This window comes from Episyrphus balteatus, chromosome 3 (assembly GCF_945859705.1).
Source record: "Episyrphus balteatus chromosome 3, idEpiBalt1.1, whole genome shotgun sequence".
Taxonomy (NCBI): domain Eukaryota; kingdom Metazoa; phylum Arthropoda; class Insecta; order Diptera; family Syrphidae; genus Episyrphus; species Episyrphus balteatus.
Genome location: NC_079136.1, coordinates 128,118,359 through 128,141,338, shown reverse-complemented (window position 1 = coordinate 128,141,338; position 22,980 = coordinate 128,118,359). Strand labels below are relative to the sequence as shown.

Below are 22,980 nucleotides of genomic sequence, written 5' to 3'. Positions count from 1 at the left end.
TTCTACAGCCATACCTTGCAAAAAGTAGTGAAATCACAACAAAAACATAACTGTTAAAAAAAGAGTCAAGTTATTCTATGTTGAAATTATGCTGTCACAAAAAGTATTGAGATATAAAAGTGTACCAATTTCTAAAGTTTAGGTTCAAATTCGTATCAATAAAATTTTGATTGTTTACTTGGCAAATTTTTGAAATAACTTTAAAAATCGGTATTTAAAACAAAAATTGTCAAGTAAGCAATCAAAATTTTATTGATACGAATTTGAACCCAAGCTTTAGACTTGGTACACTTTTATATCTCAATACTTTTTGTGCCAGCATAATTTCAACATAGAATAACTTGGCTCTTTTTTTAACAGTAATGTTTTTTTTTGTGATCCTTATCTCTAAAGCAAAATTCAAGGCTTTTAGTCATAAAATGAATTAATTTTTGAACTCTGGATTAATCTTAAAAAACAATTAATTATAAATTCGGAAATTAATTTTTGATCATTATAAATGTGATTTTAAATGAAAGATAACATTCAAAGCTTATTAGGGAAAGTGGGGGAAAGGCCGCCTGGCTTTTCAGTGTTTAACTGTCTTAAAACCAATAAAAAACTTCTTCTAATTAAAATAAAGGGGCATTAATAGTCGTCTTAAGACCCCGGTTTATCTTAGACTGGGGTTTATAAAATGTTATTTAAAAAGGATAAACTCCAGTCTTTTTTAGTAATAACCTAGACAGCGTCAATGAATATGGCCCATAGTCTTTTTTCATTAAGTTTATTATTTTTTTTAGAAACTCTCAAAATTAATAAAAAAAAAACACTGAAAAGAAGGCCCTCATGGCCCCACATGAGGGTAAGACCGCCCGATCAAATTTTGTTGGTAGACAAATTGTTTCTTTTGTTTTAAATGCAATCTATTTGCAATAATAACACACATATGATAATATTTTCATTAGTTCTTCTTCCAGTCATTTATCTTTCTGGTAACTTTAACGGGTACCTTCTTTTTTCACTTTTTTGAGCTACCTATCTGATTTTAATATGTCTTTTAATTTTATCTTTACGACTTTACTTCTTTCGCAGAAAATATTTTTGAATATTTACTATCTATATAGAAAAAGAAATGCTAAAAATAGTACCGATTAACATGAACGATAACATTTGATGAAAAATCACAAAATTTACTGTCTCAATTGAACTTGCTCAAACTTACAAACGTAGTCGACCACATTGTATATATATTTCTATACTACTATCATGAAGTCGAATTTAGTATTACTTTATATCACAACTATTTTGAGGTAGCGATCAGTGCATTTATTTCATACAAATTCTGCTTTTTTAAGCTCCCACTAGAGTTTCTAAGATCGTTTGTCTCCATGATAGTACTATGGAAATATATATACAATGGTCGACCATACCAGAAGGCACTTATTTTATGTTACAAGTGTTGCCAATATTACTTTTTTTCATGCAACAAAGTGCAACGCACTTAACTCTAGATGAATTTTTAATAAAAAAGAATATTAGAAATTGCAATTGTTTTTGTAGGCTTATATGAAAATATGAATATTTTCAAGCGTATATATATTTTTTTTTTTTTTTGTAAAATACGCAGATTTTTAAAAATTATATTGTTTTTTAATACTTTTGAGTATTTATGACAGTTTTGTTTTTGAAGTGAAAACTTCTTTAGTATCGTAGTGATTTGAAACAAGATGAAACGAAAAAGCGACACGAAAAATAATTTGATTATAACTTCTTTGTTTTAATAGATAGATAAATTAAATTTATACTGTAGATAGGTAATTAAATAAACTATGACTGTGCAATTTCATTTTCATTCAATTTCTATTAATTTTCTATTAATTTCATATACAATATCCTGAGATAATTATCATACAATCAGAAATCAATATTATGTTCCGTCAATAGAAAGCATGAGAGATAATTGAAACAGGAGATGTACCTATAATAAAATTTTGTAGATTCAAAAGTTGATACTTGATCATCAAAATACATAATATTGTTTAAGTTATAATGCATATAAACAAACTCAAACCCACTTTACTGTTAACCTCACTAAAACTTTAACCCCGCCCTTATTCCTATAACGTGTCCAAGAAGTAGTTTTTTAAATGATTAAATGTATTCATGTGTACAACAAAAACAAAAAAAAGCAACAAGCACCAAACAGCAAACAAGGACCAACAAACAACCAAACACCCCAATAACCAACCAAACAACTTAATAACAAAAAAACAAACACCTAACAATAAACATGAAACAATGAACATCAGAGAATAAACAACAATTAACAATCGACAGAGAAAAAACAAGAGGCAACCAAACAATTAAATCATTATACAACCAAACAACAAAACACTTACAACAAACGAACAATCAAACAAACAATCAAACAAACAATCAAACAAACAATCAAACAAACAATCAATCAAACAGACTAAACAATCAAACATACAATCAAACAAATAATCAAACAAATAATCAAACAAACAATCAAACAAACAATCAAACAAACAATCAAACACACAATCAAACAAACATACAAACAATCTAACCAACATTCAACTATATACATAAAGCACTATACATAAAACACTATTTAATTCCACTCATAACCATAGCAGCGAAGCGCTATGCAACGGGCGGGTCGGCTAGTTTTGTATAAAGATCATTCACCAGATTTGTTTTGACTTATTATGAGTGGGTTATAAGAATTTGCCAGACGCCAAAAACTGTCTGAAGAATATTTTTACTAAAAAAATTTAATCCAATTGTTAGGTTTGGTATTTCGCCTGCAAAAAATTATGAAATGGAGCTCTTAAGGAACTTGTACCAGCGTTACCGCTAAGCGACTTTAGTCGCTATTAGCGACCTTTTTGAAGCCTTAGCGACCAAGCGACGACTTTTTATTCCAAGCGACCTTTTCACCAATTTCTTTATAGCGACTTTTTTTCTAAAAATTGTATTTCTTTTTTACCTCTCAACATTTAGAGCTTCAATTTCTTTTTTAGTTCTGAACGTATTCTGAGCTTGTTCAGAGCGCGATCGATGGACTCAGAATAATTTATCGCTCTCTGAGCAGACCGAGTTGAATGCTGAACAAGCATTTAGCAAATAGAAAAAAATTTCAAACAAATAAAATAATGGAACAAGAGTGCAGTAGTACGGTCTAGTTTTTTTATTTTAATTTTAAAAAATTTATTTAAGGGCTTGAGAAGATAAAAAAGATTGATATTTTTGCTTTTTTTTGATGAAAACTGATTGGGTTCAAAAAATTCTAGCTCTTTTCGTACATGTCGTGCAGACATGGTTGATATGAATATTTACAGCGGAAACAATAGGCTTTCAGATGGTATAAAATTTATATAACAAAAATGGATTTTTTACCTTTTTTTTAGAAAAAATATTAAACTTTTTAATGGCGTAATTTTTTTGTAAGTTTTTCATATACAAAAATTGATATTATGAGAAAAGAAAATAAATTGCACGACTGGGGTCGCACGTACTTGCTCTTATGCTTAAAGTAACTATAATGTTAAAGCTTTTTATTCAAGAAATTTAAAATTTGATATTTTGAAGAAATTTCATAAGTAGTATAAAAAAATTAAATCTGTTTTTATAATTAATAAAACTCCGTTTTAAAATATCTTAAAAAAAAAAACAAATATGCCATTTTATTTCTCGTATAAAAAGGTATTTTTAGAAAAAAAATTTTGAAAATTGTAGAAGCCGTTTTTTAAAAAAAATAATTTTTTATATATACAATTTTTTTAACATTTTTCAAAAAAAAAGTTGGTATGCCATTTTGAAGAAATAATTAATTTACACATAAAAACTAAATTTCAAAATTTTTCATTGATCCGTTTTCAAAAAATAGATTTTTCAAAAAAAAATTTTGAAATATTTTTTAAAAAACCAAAAATGCGTTTTTTTATAATTTTCTAAAATTTTAATATTATCTTTACTTACACACTTTTGTATAAAAATTTTCATTTAAATCGGGTTAATTTTGTACGAGATATTCAGAAACGAAAAAAACCGTTCTATGACAGGTACCGTTAATAACGGTACAAAAAATATTTTTTTTATTTAAAAAGTTGGCCCTTATGTGTAGTACTACACACAAAAATTTTAATCAAAATCGTTAGAGCCGTTTTTGAAAAAAATTACCTTTTCTATTTCCGTTATATGGCAGGTACCGTTAGTTTTGGTCATAAAAAAAAATTTCAATTTTCCCTCTAGGGAATCACCAAAAACTGCTAACTGCCAAGTTTGAAGAAAATCACTTCACTCGTTTAGGCTGCAGCTCCAGATAGAGACAGACAGACAGACAGACAGACAGACAGACAGAATTGCCGGACCCACTTTTTTGGCATTCTCCATCATCGTAATATCATGTAAAATTGTTATCTCGAGTTCGATTTTTTTTACGAATCCTAAACTTGCCCTATAGTACCTATATCGCAAGTAAAAAAGGTATTTGATTTAACTTTTTCTTGTAAATTATGATAGGATTCAAAAAGTTATTCCGTTTTTCCGCAAATCATACAGTTATACACATATATGTTAGGTCTTAATCTTTAGTTTAAGTAGGTACTTTACTATAAGATTTATTATATCTTATAATTTTTCTTACAAGAAAGTTGGCAAATAAATAATTTTTAGATCATTTTTTAACAAAAGCACACGACCTGTTTTCTTATGACGTTATCACGCAAAATCATCGTCCGTAAACCAACTTTTTAGTTTTTAATTTTGTTATTTGTTTTTGTTGTTTCAATTTATTTTTCTATTTAAAAACATATGAAAACGGTTTAGCGACCTTTTTTCCTCATATAGCGACTTTTTCGACAAAAAAGCGACTTTTTTTCAATTTTTTAGATTAGCGACCTTTTTTTCTGAAAGCGACTTTTTTAGCGACCTTTCAAAAATTTTCAACGGTAACGCTGTGTAACTAATTCTAAGGTGATATTTCCAATTTTAGCTAGACTTTCACAAATAAAAGGCAGCAACTCAAATCAGAAATGCAATGAATTCATGCCCAAAAACTTAAGATTTGTGAAATATCCCTCATTTTTTCGGAATGATGTCTGAGATGACTTTTCGCTTATTTTAATATCTTTCAAATAGAATTCTTTCCCATTTCAACCGAATGACACGGAGTGTATTTATGGTATTCCATTCAACTTACCAAAAATAACTCTTTATCCAACTATTTCAAAGACATTATACGTAAGTTACCGGGTAACCGCTATATGAAACTCTTAAACTCTTTTATACCTTTATCCAATGTTTCACTTTTTGCTTTTATTGTTTGAAAAAAAAAAAAAAAACACACACACACAATTCCCATAAAGATAAGTAATGGCAGCGTTTTATGGCTTATACTTCACACACTTTTTTGTTAAACTTTTAAAAATGTTTTGTTAGGCATTATTTTCCGTTATTTTTTTGTTTTATTTTTTGTTGATTACTTCATTCTGATGTAATCACTTGAAAAATGAATAATTGAAAATTTTAATTTACTCAATTCTATCTATCGCCCGCTAACGAGCATAAAATTACACACGAAAAAAATAAAATCCAATTGCTCTTCAATGAGCATCATGTGTGACGAAACTCCATATCAAAGGGGACAACCAGTACCCAACCTCCTGATATACAACCTATATAACTTTGTTACTTACTTGTACCTACCAGTTTTGGTATTTTTTTTTTTTTTTTATTATCTTCGATGGCTTAGATAGATACTTTGAATATCTTTTGAAATAGATTTTTCCCCTGTCTGGCTGTCAAAATGAAATTGAAAGCTATTTTTTTGTATTGTTTTTGGCTTTTTGTTGGTCTTTTTTTGTGGTAGGCCAAGACCTTTAAAAATGGGGGGAACTCTCACACTTGAACTTTCTTTATAAATAAACTCTGTAATGCACTCAGATGGTACCAGTTACTTCTTAGCCATCTTAACAGATAGTTCATCTACCCAAAACTTAGACAAAAATGTCCTTAAAGGTAAGAAAGGATTCGAGACTCGAAATATGATCTTTTTCACTTAACCTCTTCTTCCACAAGATTGTTATTGCCTTCTGCATAGTTGCTCTTGTAGCAGCTGGAGAATACGAAATCCCACATCACGAATCGCATCACGATTCGCATCATCAAGTCGATTATTATGCACCACCCAAATACGATTTCAATTATGGCGTCCATGATGAACACACCGGAGACATCAAGAGTCAAACAGAAGCCCGCGATGGTGACGCCGTTCATGGTCAATACAGTCTGATCGATGCCGATGGCTTCAAGAGAACCGTCACTTACACCGCCGATGACCATAATGGCTTTAATGCTGTAGTTCATCGGGAACCTTTGAGCTATGATGCCCATCATCATCATGCTGCAGCAGCTCATTCCCAAGGCTCGCCTTCATATCATTAATCAGGGATTGAATTAATTGATTTTTCATTTATATTTTTTGTTCATCGCACCTCTACTCATTTGTTTTATTATTAAGTTAAGTCGAAATTATTAAATAAAAATTAAAAATTATTTAAAATTTATGTTAACTTGGTTAAATTTATGCTAAAAGCGATTGATTTGTTTGAACGCCAAGTCCTAAGTATTTTCTACCAATACCGGTTGCAAACGAGGAAATTCCACAAAAGATTAAGTTTAAATTTAAACATAAACATGAAAAAAGACAATTTATGATAACTAAATTAGTTGTTATTCTTTTTTTGGTATCTCAACAACAAATTTTTTTTTTAGCGTGAAATTGTTAATTTGAAGTGATAAATGTTTTCAGCTTAACAAAAAAAAAAGTTTCTAGATTCTGTGAACTGAAATTAATTAAAAATTAATGATGATGCAGAAAATGCAGAATTTATTTAAAATTAACATTTAATTTCGGTTTGCTTGGTATCGGAAATACTGGTCAATAGTGTCAATATTGGTGTTTTTGTCTCAGACAAAAATCAATTTAAAAGGTCAAGGTTTTGTCTTTTTTTTATATTTTTATAGGGTTTTTAAGTTTGTTTATGTCTACAATATGATTTAATTGATGTGAGTTATGAATATTTAAAATCAAATAAGGCAAGTTTATTTGAATGACAACAGATTTTATTATGATAAAGTAGTTTCGCACGTCTTATTAACAAGTCTAGGACATATTTGGGGATGCATAATGATGTTAGGCACACAATAATGTTGGAGATTATAGGAATTTTAAAAATATCAACGGCATTGTTTTATTAATTATATTTTTGAATTGGAATTAAATATTTTTTCTGTTTTTTTTTTTAGGATGGCGCTTTACTTCAGTATTGACCTGGGTCGATTTTTGTTCTGCTGATGATGCTTGTTTTTAATTCTCAAGCTTATTTTCTAAAGATGCATAATTCACTTCCAATAGCGATAGCGAATTTATAAAAGTTATAATAATAAATAGAAATACCAAAGAAAAGTGATGCAACAACAGATTAACAGATTTCTTGTTCAACAGTGAATGTTAGAACTTTCACTTGAATGTGCTTAAGAAGTTTTAATTGACAAAAAAAATTAAAACAAAAATACATAGAAGTAAACTTCAAATTTGTTTTAAGAATTCTAAAAAAAAAAAAATCATTTTTAAAAGGTTTTCAAAACGAATTATTTTTTATTGGGTATTGGGCTATTATTCTTAGATTATTTTTATTTTAAAAAATTTTTGATCGGTATTTAAAAAAAATAAAAAATAAATGCGACCCAGGCACGTACTTGCTGTTATGGTTAAAGTCACTCCAATGCAGGGTTGTAAAAAAAAATTCAACTGAAAAATATTTGCATTGAAATAAAAATATTTACTGCAACTGAAAAATATTTACATTAAAAAAAATTTTATTTCAACTGAAAAATATTTGCATTGGTAATAAAATTTTTACTGCACAGAAAAATATTTTGCATTGGAAAAAAAAAATGTATTGCAAATAAAACATTAGTACGGGTAGTACAACTACAATTGTGGATTGTACATTACCTTATGTATGCAAGCGTATTATCGGTGGAGTTCTTATACATTTATGATACTTATGTACCATTATGTATTCCTCCTATTAAAACCTGCTTCAGTGCTCTTCATCGAGTGCTGTTGTGGGCCGTTACAATTACTTTGAACAAATTAGAGTGCTTAAAGCAGGCTCCAAATGCCTGAATATTTTGTGCATGGAATAATGAAAAAAAAAATTCAATGCAAAATGTAGGTATGCATCAAATTTTTTTTTTTAATACTCGTCGAATTTCTTACAATTTTGGCTAGGTATAAAACTTGTTGTTATAAGGTCAAAAAGACAAATTTGTAAGAAATTCCACGAGTAGGTATTAAAAAGAAAATATTTAATGCACACATTTTGCATTTAATTTTTTTTTTTTCAATGCAGAAATTTTTTTATTTGCAATAATTTTTTTTTTCAATGCAGAAAATTTTTTATTTGCAATTAAATTTCTTTTCAATGCAAAATATTTTTAGTTGCAAAAAATATTTTTTGTTGAATGCAAAATATTTTTAGTTTCAATAAATATTTTTTTTAATTTCAAATACATTTTTTTTTTTAAATTAATATTTTTACAACCCTGCTCTAATGTTGCAGCTTTTTATTGAACAAGATTAGGAACAATTTATTATTTGAATGAAATTGGATTGGATCAAGAAGATTATCAATATTAAAGATGATAAGGAGCAAAATAGCTAAATTTCGAAAATTTTATTCCAAATAGTTTTTATAGAGATAGAGTTATCAAATTTAATCGGCTTTAATCAAAGTGTGTTTACGATGTTACGAAAAACTAAGTTCTTAATTGGCATTTAAGAGGTCCATAACCTGATAAAACTTGATAATTATTTCCAGAAACTTGTTGACTTTAATGATAAAATATAAAAGAATTTAACGCAAATAATAAATTCACTGTTGTTTAACACAAAACCAAGTATGCTATTTGAATTCTTGTATAAAAAGGAATTTTAAGAATAAGTAATTGAAAATCATTATAATAATTTTGTATATATAAAAATATTCTAACACAAAAAAAAAAAAAAAAAATTGGTAGGTATGCCATTTTTAAGAAAATATAATTCAACATATAAAATTAAATTTCGATAAAATTCATCAACCCGTTTTCGAAATATTGATTTTTCCTTTTTTTAAATCCAAAAATGTGTTTTTTGAAAATTTTGTAAAATTATTTAACGTTTCTGTTGAAATGTCGTTAACGAGAAATTCATACACCAAAAAAGCCGTTCTATAGCAGAGTTAATAAAGGTACAAATAATAATTTTATTTTTATTTTAAAAGTTGGCACAAAAATTTTGATCAAAAAATTTAGCCTGCTGAAAAATGAGTCCTAATATGGAAACATTGTACTATCACATGTTCTTAAATTACTGCCAGTGAGAACGCATCAGTTATTAGAAAAATTGTAAATAAGACATTTTATAAACGACTTCACCATTTTGAATCTAAAGCAGGCTATTAAGAGACCACGACTGTCTAAATTTGTTGTTCAAAAATTTTGTGTGTAAACAAGTCTTAAGCCCCAAACACACTAAACGTTTCATCCTCAAAATAAAGCCAAACTCAAATCCATTTCCGTTTTATCGAAAAAAAATCAAATTTTTTTCTGAACAAGTCATTCGCGCTTAACAGATAAAAAACTTAATCTTTTTTTAAGCTCCTGGAAGTTGTTAACTTATTATTCTATAAAAGTTAACGCCCGACTATTATTCTCCGTCTGGTTATTCAAATAACATTGATTCTAATTTAAATACTGTAACCGGTCACCGGTATCAAGAATCAATTTTGCTATCGCGTCTGTAAACAACAAATATTGTCAATATACGACAAAAAAGATGAAAAAAAAAAAACAATCTGTCTGAGTATCAATACCTAGATGAGCTTCGATCGACACTTCAATAAGCTAAAAAATAAAGAGCCACAGGCAGACTTTTTTAAGCTTGAACATCGATTAGTCTAACAAAAATCGGTGATGAGTTCGGACGTACTTGTGAGTAGGCGTCGCAACGGCGGCGAAGGTGATTATACCTTAAAAACTAACTTTACACAAAAAATCAGTTGATATCTTATTTTTCTGTTTCCTTTGTCTCAAGACAGTGTCAAGCCTGAGGGTTCGGCTAGCAGCATTATTCGGGTTTGTTTTTGGCTTTGCCATGGCATTTGTCACGCTTTTATCTTACGGAACTTCGGTAACAGAGATACTCAGTGAAAGACCAACAACTACCCTCGTTATAACCACAGGAGAGGTGGGTTCATCTTACGGGTCATCTTCATCATCATCATCATCATCATTATCCAGTCCGAGTGGTGCTATCGCCGCCAAATCCTCCTACCCGGATTTATTTGAAGAAGTTCGCATAGTTTGCATAGTGCTAACTTATGCCGACAATCGCGACAAGGCGACACATTTGAAAGCAACTTGGGGCAAACGTTGCAACCGATTGATCTTCATAAGCAACCAAGACGACCAGGATCTGGGTGCAGTTGATATTGGCGTTGAGGATAGTCATGACAATTTGTGGACAAAAACACGTCAGGCATTTAGTTATGTCTATGAAAATTTGTTGCACGAAGGCGAATGGTTTTTGAAGGCAGATGATGATACGTAAGTTGTGTTGCGATGACGATGACGATGACATACGGGGGCGATCATCTGGAAAATTTTTGTATATTTGACCTTTTTTCTCTGTTTTGGAATACTTTAAGATACATTGTGATGGAAAACTTGAGATATTTGCTGTACGGATATGATGCACAAAAACCTATCTATTTTGGCCATAAATTTACCTATGATGACAATGTGAGTTGACTCTTTATAGGCTTAAGTTTCAAGAGACAGTACTCATATATCTAATATCTTTGAAGTAGTGTCGTGCAACTGAGTGTGTTTCCTTTTGTTTAGTTTGGATTTTATTCAAATTTTTTAAATCTTCCTCGAGTCGAGAGAAGAGATAAGAGAGATGCATTTGAATATTCAACAAAGTGTTGTCAAGTTGTGTTGTGTGCAAATAGGAGTCTTTTTATTCTTTTTTTTTTTGTGAATAAAGACTGTGATTTATTTGCACTTTTCTGCCGCACAGTTTATATTTTGACTGTGGCAGAGTGCATAATTTTTCTGTCATTGTTGTTGTGTGTCAAACTGTCAAAGATACACAGGGAAATTGATATTGATGTGCTAATGAAAGTGTGTTGCATAAAAAATGAGTTTTTGTTGATGCTGCTTTATAATTTATAAAGATATTGTCATTTTTGTTTTTAATTAATAGAGAATGATTAAATGTTGATGATTAAAAAATTTTAAAATTTATTCAAAAGTGTTTGAGAGTAGACAATGTCAAAGAGTGTGTTAATTGGTATATTTATAGTCCAAACAAGAGTATAAAATATCTTTAAGCTTGTTTTCGCTTTCGGTAGTATTTTTGACTATTTTATTCAAATATTGCGATCCTATCTAACAATTTCTTTGCCAAATAAAGATTCTTATAGCAAAAGTTTTCATTAATAATAAAACCGTTAAATTTGACAAATAGGTAGTTATAAAGACGGGTTTATATTGTGGAATGAAGTGTGGTTTAATTAATTCATATTTAAGTTTGTCTGATTCGTCGTTTCTTTTAATAAACTATGATAGGTATACCAACATATCTAAGTCTCAACAAAACTGGGAAGCAAGAAATTGCTTAGAAGATTTAAGTTATTTAATTTAAAAAAATAAAGAAAAAACTTTGAGCTCTCGATTTTTTAGCAAGGATTTTCCTTCAAATTAAAAAAAAATAAATATTAGTTCAATAACCTTGTCATTGCTGAAGTAAAAAAACGTGCTTTAAATCGAAACGAAAATATTAAAAACTCACAAGAATGAAAGTTACTCTTGAGATTAGAAAAAAAAACTTCTGCAATTTTTCGTAAGATCAATATTTTGATAAAAACAAATTTTATATAAATTTTCATTAAAAGATTGTACCTTTGATAGGAATGACATACATAGGTATTTTAAATTTCTCTTTAGCAACTGGACCGATTTTATTAAAATTTTTGATGAAAAATTACACTGGTTAACAAAATTTAACCTTTTTTTGTTGCCCAAACAAAAATTTGCTATTCTGAAGGTTTTCAGTGTGCTGAACTCGAATCCGAAGTCAAAAAAAAAAAATTAATCAGCTCCTGTGTTTGAAAATGCAAAAAAATGTTTTTTTTTTTAGTACTTCGGAGTACTAAATATGGCACTCCCTTGAGCCATGTTTAAATCTTTAGCAACTCTGCAAAAACTGTATCATGAAATAATAACTAAAAGATATAAAATAGTTCTTGATTTTATTTTTTTTTATAAATAAATTGAATCGATTTAAAACTGGAAAAAAGAATCCATTAATAAAATGGTTTCCTTCCAATAATAAATCCTTTTGATTTCCATAACCCTCCCAAAATAAATTGAGACAATTTTGTATTCACTCTTCTATAAATCACTTAACTAAAAAAATCTTAGACAAAATTTAATCGCAAGATTTTCGAACTCTTAAAAGGTCTTAAAATTGTATTCCCCTCTTTAAAAAATTCTTATCAGAAATGTCTTTTTTCTTTAAACAGGTCTTGAAAGAAGGAAAATAGTTCTTATAGAAACCGTTACTAAATATGCTCAAACAATTTTCCTTAACTTGTTTTTCTGTGTAGGCTATAGGTCGTTTTTGATAACTTATTGTTTTTCGTCGACGTTTCAAACAATTTTCCTGATATAAAAGAAAAAGGTCCGAAGTGCTGCATTTCATATTTAAAAAACGGGAGCTGATTAGTTTTTTATGACTTAGGATTCGAGTTCAGCACACCGAAAACCTTCAGAAAAGTAGGTAGGTACATATATTTTTGTTTTGGCAACAAAACCCTTGGAAACAGTTTTGTTTTTAAATATTTTTCAATTAAATTTTGACTGTTTACTTGGTAAGTTTTCTGCCATGTGAATGTTGAAACTCAAATTGCAGACAGCTTTTTTCCAAAATATTAAATTCAGTTATTTCTTATAACAGAAGACAATAAAGTACATATACAGTCCCTATATACCTTCATACATGCAATATGGAAAAAACTGATAATCATCGGTCAATATTTCACTACCCTATTTAGTTATTCATGGTAAAAAAAAAAAATCATGTGTGCAATTCACACGTGGTAGAAGTGAAACCTTAAAAAATCATTTTTCTTGCAAAAAAAAATCGAAAAAGTCTACCTTTTTTTTATTCTATCACCTTTAAATCCACCCAAACATAATAAATTTTATATCACCCAAAAGCTTATTGTTTCAGCTCAAAGTATTTATATCGACCATGTCTATACAACATCTACAAAAAGAGCTAGAATTTTTTGAACCCAATCAATTTTTTCATAAAAAAAGTACAAAAATCAATCTTTTTTCTCCCATTAAATCTATTTTTTTAAATGACATCTTGTGATAAAATATCATCTGAAAGCTTATTTCACTTTTTATATGACGTCTCAATCATATTTCTACCATCCTTACAAAAAAAGTAACCAACCATATCGATATTTCAAACTGAGATAACGGTACTTCCTTCACTGGCGTCTGGTCATCGGCAACAGATCTCTACAGGTGTTTTCAGGTATTATTTTTTTTTTCAATTTAAGATTGTGTAACTTGTAGAGCACCTACCGTTATGTGTGATATATCAAATAAAAGGTTATGTTATCAGCATGCGTATTAAAGTTAAATCAAATTTGTATGTGCACTACATCAAAAGATATAACGTGTGTAGAAAAAGAACATCTTTGTACCGTTATCTCAGAATTTTGAATATAAATTAATTAAAATTTTGTACAATTATAGTTTATTTAATTACCTATCTACAGTGAAAATTTCATTTATCTATCTATCAAAACAAAAAAGTTATAACAAGTTGAAGTCGTGTCGCGTTTTCGTTTCATCTTGTTTCAAATCACTACGATACTAAAGAAGTTTTCACTTCAAAATAATCTCCAAATATTATGTAACCATCCTTACCTAGAATTCAACAAGAATATTCTTTAGTACAATAATATGCAAGTTAAAAATATATGCAAAATTCTTCCAATACATTATTGATTTTCGATTATGAATAAAAAAAAAACCAAAGATTTGTTTGATAAAAAATTAATACGCATTCCCTATACCTACGAATAAAATATTTAAATTTCTTTTAATATTTTCAAGAACAAGTCTTTAATTTTTTTTTTGCTTTTTTGTTGCATAACTTAAGTTAAATTATATACCTATAGGCAGAACTTTAAAATATCCCCGCCGATGTTTCTAACTTTTTTTTTAACCTTTTTTTAAATTCGCAATTTATAAAACATGTGTCCCAATATTTCTGGATCTGATGACAAATAAAATCTACTGAATTATAGTTAAAATCTTTTCCCCTGAGAGATATTATTGTTATCAAATAAATTTATTGATATTTACGCATTGTTTCTTGTTGTTTTTTTTTTTTAAATTCATGATTAACTTGTTTAACCAAAATCTCCCAATGTGTCTCGTCTCTGAATGTCATATGAATAAATTGGAATTTATAAAATAAAAAATCTACTAAAATAAAGAATTAATAATTTTCATTAATTAAATCATCCAATAAAAATAAAATAAAGGTTTAATACATTTATTAAAAAGCTGAACCCATCTTAGCGACTTCTTACCTACCTAACTTATAGATACTTTATCTTTTTAATTTCAATTTCTTGAAAATACTTGAAAACTTTATTAAGTAATTTTATTGATTTTTTTGTATACTTTGTACGGTATATAGTCAAGGTCAATGTGATTCCCTTAGTCACAAATCACAATCAAACTTTTTTTTTTAATTAATATTGACAAAGGCCGACACCATACTGTGCAGTTGACATTTTAAAATGCCAAACCAAAGTACATATTTAGACTTGAAAAAAAAAAAAAATGTTTAATCAAAACAAATAAGAAAAAAAATATAATTCGCATTGCTAAAAAAAAAAACAAAAAGATGATGTTGATGATGATACTGCTACTGATGCCGGCCGCGCATCACGTTAACGTTAATTGTTTTTCAAAATTTGCAATAAGCGCGAGAGATGATACTTTTGGTATTTAAAGATTGTAAAAAATATCAACAAAATCAATCAATACATTTGAAATGTGCGAAGTGTTTGGACGAATTTTGCTATAATCTTTCAGGAAATTATAAAAATTTCATTTAGCTACTCCTTTTGCTTTAAGATTTGATCTTTTGATCTTTTTTGATTCGCAGCTAAAATAAAACTGGAAATAGTGCTATGAATTATGTTCATTACAAAATCTTAATTTTATTTGATAAAAGGTGTATAATTTAGAGTCATAAACAATTTGTCTGTCTATTTTATTATGTGTTTTACGTAAATCCATATGTTTGGACAAGAACAAGTTGTCATGAACAAAAAATATATTTTTCTAGAGTTCTTAAGCGAATAATATTATTTCATTAAAATTAGATATTTAGCTTGAAGATTTCAAAGTCAGTGTTGAGGTTTTTCCTGGTAAAAAAAGTAATTTAGATAACATAATTTTACACACAAATGGGTGAGTCATTTCTATACTTGTAGAAAAAAAATATTTTGGTTAAATGGTGATGTCTCACCGCTCATAAATGTTTGTAATTTCTAGATAACATAAACTGTGAAAGGTTTGATTAAAAAAAGATTTGAAAGGGAATACGAAAATAGATATTTTTAAGGCGAGTGCAATTTCCCATCTACGCTGGGCAATATTCAAAAATTTTTATTGGTAATCAAAATTTAGGTCACAAATTTTTTTGATCAACATCGAAGGAGTCGTTTTTAATAAAAAATAAATTTTTTTTCAATGAAATTAAAAAAAAACTGTATTTTTTGTTATTTTTAAGATGTAATAAAAAAAATAGAAAACTTTTGATGAAAAATCGAATCGATCCCAAAAGTGAGGTTGTGCAGTGTTTTATTTTAACTTTTATTAGTTGCTACCGTTTCTAACAATTTTTTTCAAAGTTCTTGCAAAGCATTTGTATACCATTTTGAATTAAGTGTTTTAACCAAAAATGCCATTTTTTAAAATTCCCAAATTTCAAACAGTTTTAAAAAACTTTTTTTGAATTGAAATTAAAAGGTTCTAGTTTTAAATTGAAAAATCAATATAGCTTTTTTGAAACATAAAATAGTCTTTTTTCCATTTTTGAAATGAAACTATTTTTCTTAAAAATAAAAATAAAATTTAAATATTGTATTTTTTAATTTTTTTTTATATTTTTTAAGTACCTGATGTAAAAAAAAAAATTATAAATATTTATTGTCTACAACTTTTACATACCTAAATATTTGTTTTCGATAAGACGTCTTTTTTTTGTCAGAAACTAGACCGAAATAAAATTTGATAATAACAGCTATCAAATTAACAGCTATCAATCACTGAAAAATAGTGACAAAAGTCGTCCAACAATTAAAATATCAATTTGGATATTTTATCATATCATTTTGACATTTTTTAATTTCAGGTGGGGTAGTGAAAATTTCACTTTGGCAATTAAAATATCAATGTTGACTAGATTTAACGTTTTAGTTTATTATAATGAAACCTATTTCTTTCCTTTTCATTTTTATTATTTTTATTATTTTAAGAATTTTCTTTCTTTTTTTCAAAACATTACTGAAAGGGAATATTCTTTACAAAATAATGGTGATATTATTTTTTCTATTTTAGGTGATATAATTGTTTTGTTATTTTCTCCCAAACTATGTGAAGTAAAATCTTAGTGCCGATCAAATTTTCTCAGTAAATCATACATTTTACTTCGGAAAAACACAAAGCGCCTTTAAATTAGTACACATTAAGAATTTTTTATTTAATATTTTTCAATAATTTGGAATGAGAAATTGATATGAAAAAATGATAGTAAAATATCAAAAAAAAATTTCCAAAATGTGACATTAAAATATCATCCTGATAATAAAAATGTTGTTTTAACATTTTAAATATCATAAAACACATTTTATAGAGCATTTTTGGCTGATATTTAAAAAATGTTAATTTGATATTTAAAAAATGTTAAATTGATATTGGTTTTTTTTTTCGGTGTATTAAAAACCTCTTTTTTTTACTCCCCGACCTCATTTCATGCTAATATTGGTTGCGATTCAATAGTTTAATCGTTAATATCTCAATAATCTTAAAGTGTCCCATCAATCATTTTCTGGTAATATTTTTTTCAAAAATTGATGGCACGAGTCTAATAGGAATGCCGTTGTGCCAAATTTTCTTTTCTTTTAAACAGAATAGTCATTAACTTTTATATTGTTTTAAAGTGCAATAAATTTCGCTAACAATTTCGCTATATCAATTTCATTCACTGATAAGGTGATATAAATCAACTCTCGTAAGCATATCTAATTTTAACTTTGACCTGTTGACATAACACTTTTTTGTTATAAGTTTTTATTTTTTTTATGAAACAAACAAATTTTAACAGTTTATTTATGGTAAAACATAATTTTATTACTTGTTACTAATTCATTTATTTTTTTTTTTTTTTAATTTTTGAAAAGAAATAAAAAAGTAGATAATAAAAATTAATTAAGAAGTCATAAAAATCATTTCATTTTAATTTGAATGCCACGGCCATAAGATACAAAAAATAAAGATTGAAGATTTAACCGAAAGAAATGTGTGCAGTAATAAATTGCAAAAATATTTATAGTTTGTGTATTATGTCAAAATTGCGCGTATAATAAATCAGAAATGAACACAAAAGTGATGGATAAAATGAAAATAAAATTAAATATTCTAGGAAATGCTAAAAAACTACCATAAAATATCCATTTAATTAAAATCTTAACTATGATAAATGAATCATAACAATGTTCTTTCTAGAAGACAGGCATAAATCAGAAGATCTCGAAAAATGTCATTTCGATGCTAATTTTGTCTCTAAACAAATGCGTGAACTCACTACAATCAGCATTTTGACAAAAAAAATTTGGGTTGGGGTCAAAATTCTGCCGGGGTCAAAATTCTTTTTTCAAAATTCTGGTTTACAAAAATTCTGCTTTCAAAATTCTGCTTTTCAAAATTCTGTTTTTCAAAATTCTCCTTTTTAAAATTCTGCTTTTCATAATTCTGTTTTAAAAAAGCATTTTTTAATTATTTGCAGAATTTGGTAAAATTATCTCCTCGCTGCTTATTTGATTACTTACTTTATTTGTCAGTTTTTTTTACGTGCATTGTTTGTTTGAAAAATCAATAAATTAAAAAATATTAAGACAAAATTTTTAATGTTGAATAATTTCGAAAAATAATTAGAAATTTATTAATTTATAAAAAAATAAAAGTGAATGTTCAATGCAGTGTTGCCAATAGTGCAGATTTATCTGCATTTTGCAGATTTTCAACACATTCCCAGACTTTTGAGAACCATAAATCTGCACTGCAGATTTGATCTGCAACTGAAACTTAACGTTTCAGTAACAAAAATAGATTTCATTTCAAAAAATCCAGTAAAATGGTATAATTATTTAACTTTAGTTTTCAAATCAGCTGAAATTTGTTCATAACGTTCTATATTTTTCCTTCTTGACTTCCTGATTTCATTTTCTAAAATTCAAATTGTAACAAAACTCAGTATGATTTTATAGAGGAAAAAGCCTAACGATATAATTATTTATGAACACTTCCAGGGTTCCAGGGAAGAAGCTATTGATACAAATTTAACAATTTCAGCGAGAAAAATTATTCTCGAAATTAATTTTAGCTGACACCTGTTCGCAATTTTTTTCAAATCGTGTCTTCCAAATTTTATGAAATCTGCATTGCAGATTTTTTTTCATCGATTCTGCAGATTTTTCAAAATATTTTAATGGCAACACTGGTTCAATGTGAATTAGCTAGCAGAATTTTTTGTTCAAAAAATATGCTGGCAGAATTTTAAAAAGCAGAATTTTGAAAGACAGAATAGAAAAAAAGCAGAATTTCGAAAAACAGAGTTTTCATAAAAAAAAGCAGAATTTTGAAGTCAGAATTTTGACCCGATCCCAAAAAATTTACTCTCGGGCTTATGCATTTCTTTATTTGTATTATTTATGGTTTTATACAAATAAGGAACTTATAAGAACTTAACGAAATCCTAAAAATAAATTTCAAAAAATTTATCAACCACGTGTAAAAACAAATTTTTAAAATTTGCTTAAAATTGGATAAAAAGTCTAATGAACTATCTATCCAATTTTAACCAAATTTTAAAAATTTGTTTTAACACGTGGTTGATGAATTCTTTGAAATTTATTTTTTTTAAAATGATTTCGTAAAGTTCTTATAATGGGGCAACGCTTTTATTCATTTTGTACTTTGTTCTTTTTCTAAACATTTATTTTGTACTTTCAGGTTTACATGTCTGGCGGAGGAGGTTATGTCCTCAGCAAGGAGGCACTTAAACGTTTCATAGTTGATTCCCTTAACAATGAAACACTATGCCTCAAGGCACAGCCTTCATCTGAAGACTTTGAAATAGGAAAGTGCCTAACAAGTGTTGGTGTGATGCCTGGAAATTCTATGGATCCCATAGATTATACACAAAGATTTCATCCTTTACCACTTCGAGATTATGTCCAACCAGATGCAATGGATTGGCTGCCAGGATGGTTGTTTAATAGAAGCTTAGAACCTATACAAACGGTAAGAACCATGGTTCTTTTATTCAAATTAAGTATTTTTATAAATTTTGTATTTTTTTTTTTTCTTCACTTATAGGGACCATCTTGCTGTTCTGAATATGCAATATCCTTTCATTATTTAGAATCAAAGGATATGTATTTGTATGACTTTTTTCTATATCGAATGAAAGTTCATGGAATTGAGAAGCAATTACGAGCGTTACCAAGCAAAATATCATCAGAAATTGGATAAAATGACAAAATTACTAACTTTTAATATTAACTTTCTGTGATTTTTATAAAATCATTCTTTATTATAAAAATTAAAGTTATGTAACTATCCATTAAGCTTTAAGTTAGCTTATGTTTTATATTATTGTATTACTATATTTAAAATGTGTTAATAAAGTATTTGAAATTGAAGATTATAAACGGTGAAATTGTTTAAATTTGTATAATTTCAGGGTAATATATTTTTTCGCCGAAAAATATGCAATTTAATTTTGTTATAAGATCGAAATTCAAAAGAAGTAGTCGTACGAAAGCTCGGTTTTCATTTTAAAGCTCTGTTTCAAATATTGTTGAAGTGTTTAGGGAAAATATGAACACGTATGTACCTATATAAAATTTATGATTTTTTTTTTTTTATTAAATTGAGATGAATTATTGAATATCTCCGCAGTATTTTGAATATTTTCTAACATCTTTTATTTTTAATGTCGAACTCGTACTTAAGCTTATTTTTAAAAATAATCGTAGAATGTTTCTAAAATTACACTTACATTTACACTTTTTCCCTACCACCTATAGAAAAAAAAAAAAACAAATCGATTTAAAAAAATGAATAAATAATAAAAAAAAATAAAAAAAAACACCTCTCCGTGACAATGCTTTGAAACATTGCCGTGACCAGGATTCGAACCTGGGTTACCACGGCCACAACGTGGGGTCCTAACCACTAGACGATCACGGCTATCGAGGTGATGTTGAAAGTGGTGTCAAATTAAAATTAATTGAGTGGATAACTTGTTGATGAATGAATCAATACCATTTGTATGAATTGATTGATAAGAGAAGAATGGCTATTATATACCTACATAAAGCGGTAACACAATATAAACTAAAAATAGTTTTGATAACAATTGTTGTTGTTTTATTTTGCGTGTGTATGATAGTGATACAAAATATTAATAAAAGCAATTGCGTTTTCTTTCATATCTAATTCTCAACAAAAATATAAGAAGTTCTTTAAGTATTTCGAGTGAGATGATGTATTTGAGGGTTGAAGGATATCGGATATACCTGGCACGATTTGGGGGTTGTACCGAAGTAGTAGGTAGGGAATAGAAAATATGTCAACAATATGCTTCAGTAGGTACATACTCGTATATACCTAATATGAAGTTTAATTAAAGTATTGCTCTTAGCATGAGAAGAGGAATACATAATAATTATAAAGCGAAAGGGTGTTATTCCTTAGGAAAAAAAGCAACAGAAGTGCCTTTGTACTATTTCTGAAGAAATACTTTTTGGTGGTCTAAGAGTCTTTTTCAATGATGAAATCAATGAAGACATCTTTTTATCTGCCTAAAGTAACAGAAAACTCAAAAACACGGTAATGTGCTTGACTGGTAAAATAATAAAAATTAAATTGCATTTTGAAAATGGAATCTATTGGATTAAAATTTAAGATAATATGATAAAAGACAGTGAAATTCTATAAAATACTAAATTTCAATCGGTAACCATTTTTGTGACTGAGTTTTTTTTCCAGGGGGTACACACCATTGGGGCAAGCAGGGTGGTATGGTGTCCCGGGGCCCCTGACACGCCAGGGCCCCGATTGGAGACGAAGCAAAAAGATAAGATATTTGACATTAAATCACTTCGGACACAAGGCAGAAAAATTATATTCTTTAGTGTAATGCATAATGAATTGGATGCCAGCCACATATTATGTAATATTTCATCTAAAAAAAATATTACCTCAGGGACCCCAAAAAAATAAATCGGTTTTTTTTAAAGAAAAATTATATATTCTTCTAGTGCCCCACAAAATTTTACTTGAATATAATCTTCGCAACCAACAAATGATACATACAAGAGTCCAAAAACAAACAAAAAGTAGGCTGTATACGTACTTTTTTATTTGTTCTTATTTTCTAAATCAAAGGGGCCCTCAAAATATCAAAGGAGCCCTAAAATTTAGTCTTGCTCCGGGCCCCGGCAACTCAACGTACGCCTCTGTTTTTCAGCCTCTAGTTTTAAGTTACAAGTATTTACCTAGTTCGATTGGTAAAAACATATTGAAGTAATGTTCTTACACTTTTCTGTATCGCAGAAAAAATTGTGGATTGTAAATTGAAGTCAAGTGGAACAGTGACTATAAGTGAGTTTTAGAAGCTTAAATTGGAAAGTAGGCATTTTAAATCGAATTGAGAGTTGTGGTACGTATATTTGATAATAAGATTTTTTAATTTTTAATTATTATAAAGAAATGTAAAAACTAGTTTAAAAGCCTTGCGTACGAAAGTGATTGTTAAAAAAAATTTTCGTGAATCGTACTTATATTTACCTAATTTTTTTTCATGGTGACGTAGACTTTAATATTTTTCTATGAAAATGTATGTTATTTAAGATTTTGTACAATTAGAAATTGCCTTTAAAATGTTATCTTCTGTAAAAGAGTGTGGATTTTACTGAACTCTATTAGATTTGAAAATACTAACTTACTTGAGGAAATTATTGGACCTATTAATGAATTTATTTTTCAATACAAACAATAGGTAACGCAAACGAATAAATTATTTATAAATAGAAAATCAATTATTTCCACCAAAAAATTTGGATCCACATTCATAACTTACCAGCATTTTAAAAGAGGAAAAACATCGAACGTGCTTAAATGTGGATTGTAGGACTTAAAGAGATTTTCTATAAATATTTGACTACCATTATCACAAAATTCTGGTTTAAAAACAAATGTGCTAATTCTTAACCTTTTTTTATTATCTACTAATGCCTATTTGCTGTTGTAGAATGTAGCGCTGAAAATTTAACGCAAACAATTTTCTTTGAATATATTTCATTCTCACTTGCACGTGCCTTAAAATCGTGAGTAACTATTTATTTTTTTCTCCATTTATTACAAAATTCCCAGTCCTCAAACAATATTACAAAATATCTTCTCTCATAGAAAAGTTAACTCTTAATTTGTGAGATAATCTTTTTGTGTAAGTGTTGCATTTACACG

General features: G+C 28.0%; 2 protein-coding genes and 1 non-coding gene across 4 annotated transcripts; 2 read left to right on the top strand and 1 right to left on the bottom strand.

The window, feature by feature from the left end:
- Positions 1-5,863: 5,863 nt before the first annotated feature.
- LOC129915719 (cuticle protein 8-like) lies at positions 5,864-6,495 on the top strand. Its single transcript, XM_055995378.1, has 2 exons — positions 5,864-6,027; positions 6,088-6,495. Exons 1-2 carry the CDS (start codon positions 6,016-6,018, stop codon positions 6,451-6,453), a joined length of 378 nt encoding a protein of 125 aa, XP_055851353.1. The 5' UTR covers positions 5,864-6,015; the 3' UTR covers positions 6,454-6,495.
- Positions 6,496-10,013: 3,518 nt separating this feature from the next.
- Positions 10,014-20,117, top strand: LOC129914570 (glycoprotein-N-acetylgalactosamine 3-beta-galactosyltransferase 1-like). Of its 2 annotated transcripts, none has more exons than XM_055993889.1 (5): positions 10,014-10,078; positions 10,158-10,665; positions 10,767-10,860; positions 19,459-19,749; positions 19,825-20,117. In XM_055993889.1, exons 1-5 carry the CDS (start codon positions 10,033-10,035, stop codon positions 19,978-19,980), a joined length of 1,095 nt encoding a protein of 364 aa, XP_055849864.1. In that variant the 5' UTR covers positions 10,014-10,032; the 3' UTR covers positions 19,981-20,117. The 2 variants fall into 2 exon arrangements, with proteins under 2 accessions (XP_055849864.1, XP_055849865.1); XM_055993890.1 differs by having other exon boundaries at positions 10,024-10,078; positions 10,154-10,665.
- A 511-nt stretch (positions 20,118-20,628) lies between these two features.
- Positions 20,629-20,700, bottom strand: Trnah-gug (transfer RNA histidin (anticodon GUG)). Its single transcript has one exon. It is a non-coding gene; the product is annotated as a tRNA-His (tRNA).
- Positions 20,701-22,980: the final 2,280 nt, after the last annotated feature.

Coding starts and splice junctions, on each gene's coding strand:
- LOC129914570 (XM_055993889.1), top strand. CDS start 10,033: ATGAGTTCGGACGTACTTGTGAGTAGGCGTCGCAACGGCGGCGAAG. Junction 10,079..10,157: donor GCGTCGCAACGGCGGCGAAG/GTGATTATACCT, acceptor GTCTCAAGACAG/TGTCAAGCCTGAGGGTTCGG. Junction 19,750..19,824: donor GCTTAGAACCTATACAAACG/GTAAGAACCATG, acceptor CTTCACTTATAG/GGACCATCTTGCTGTTCTGA.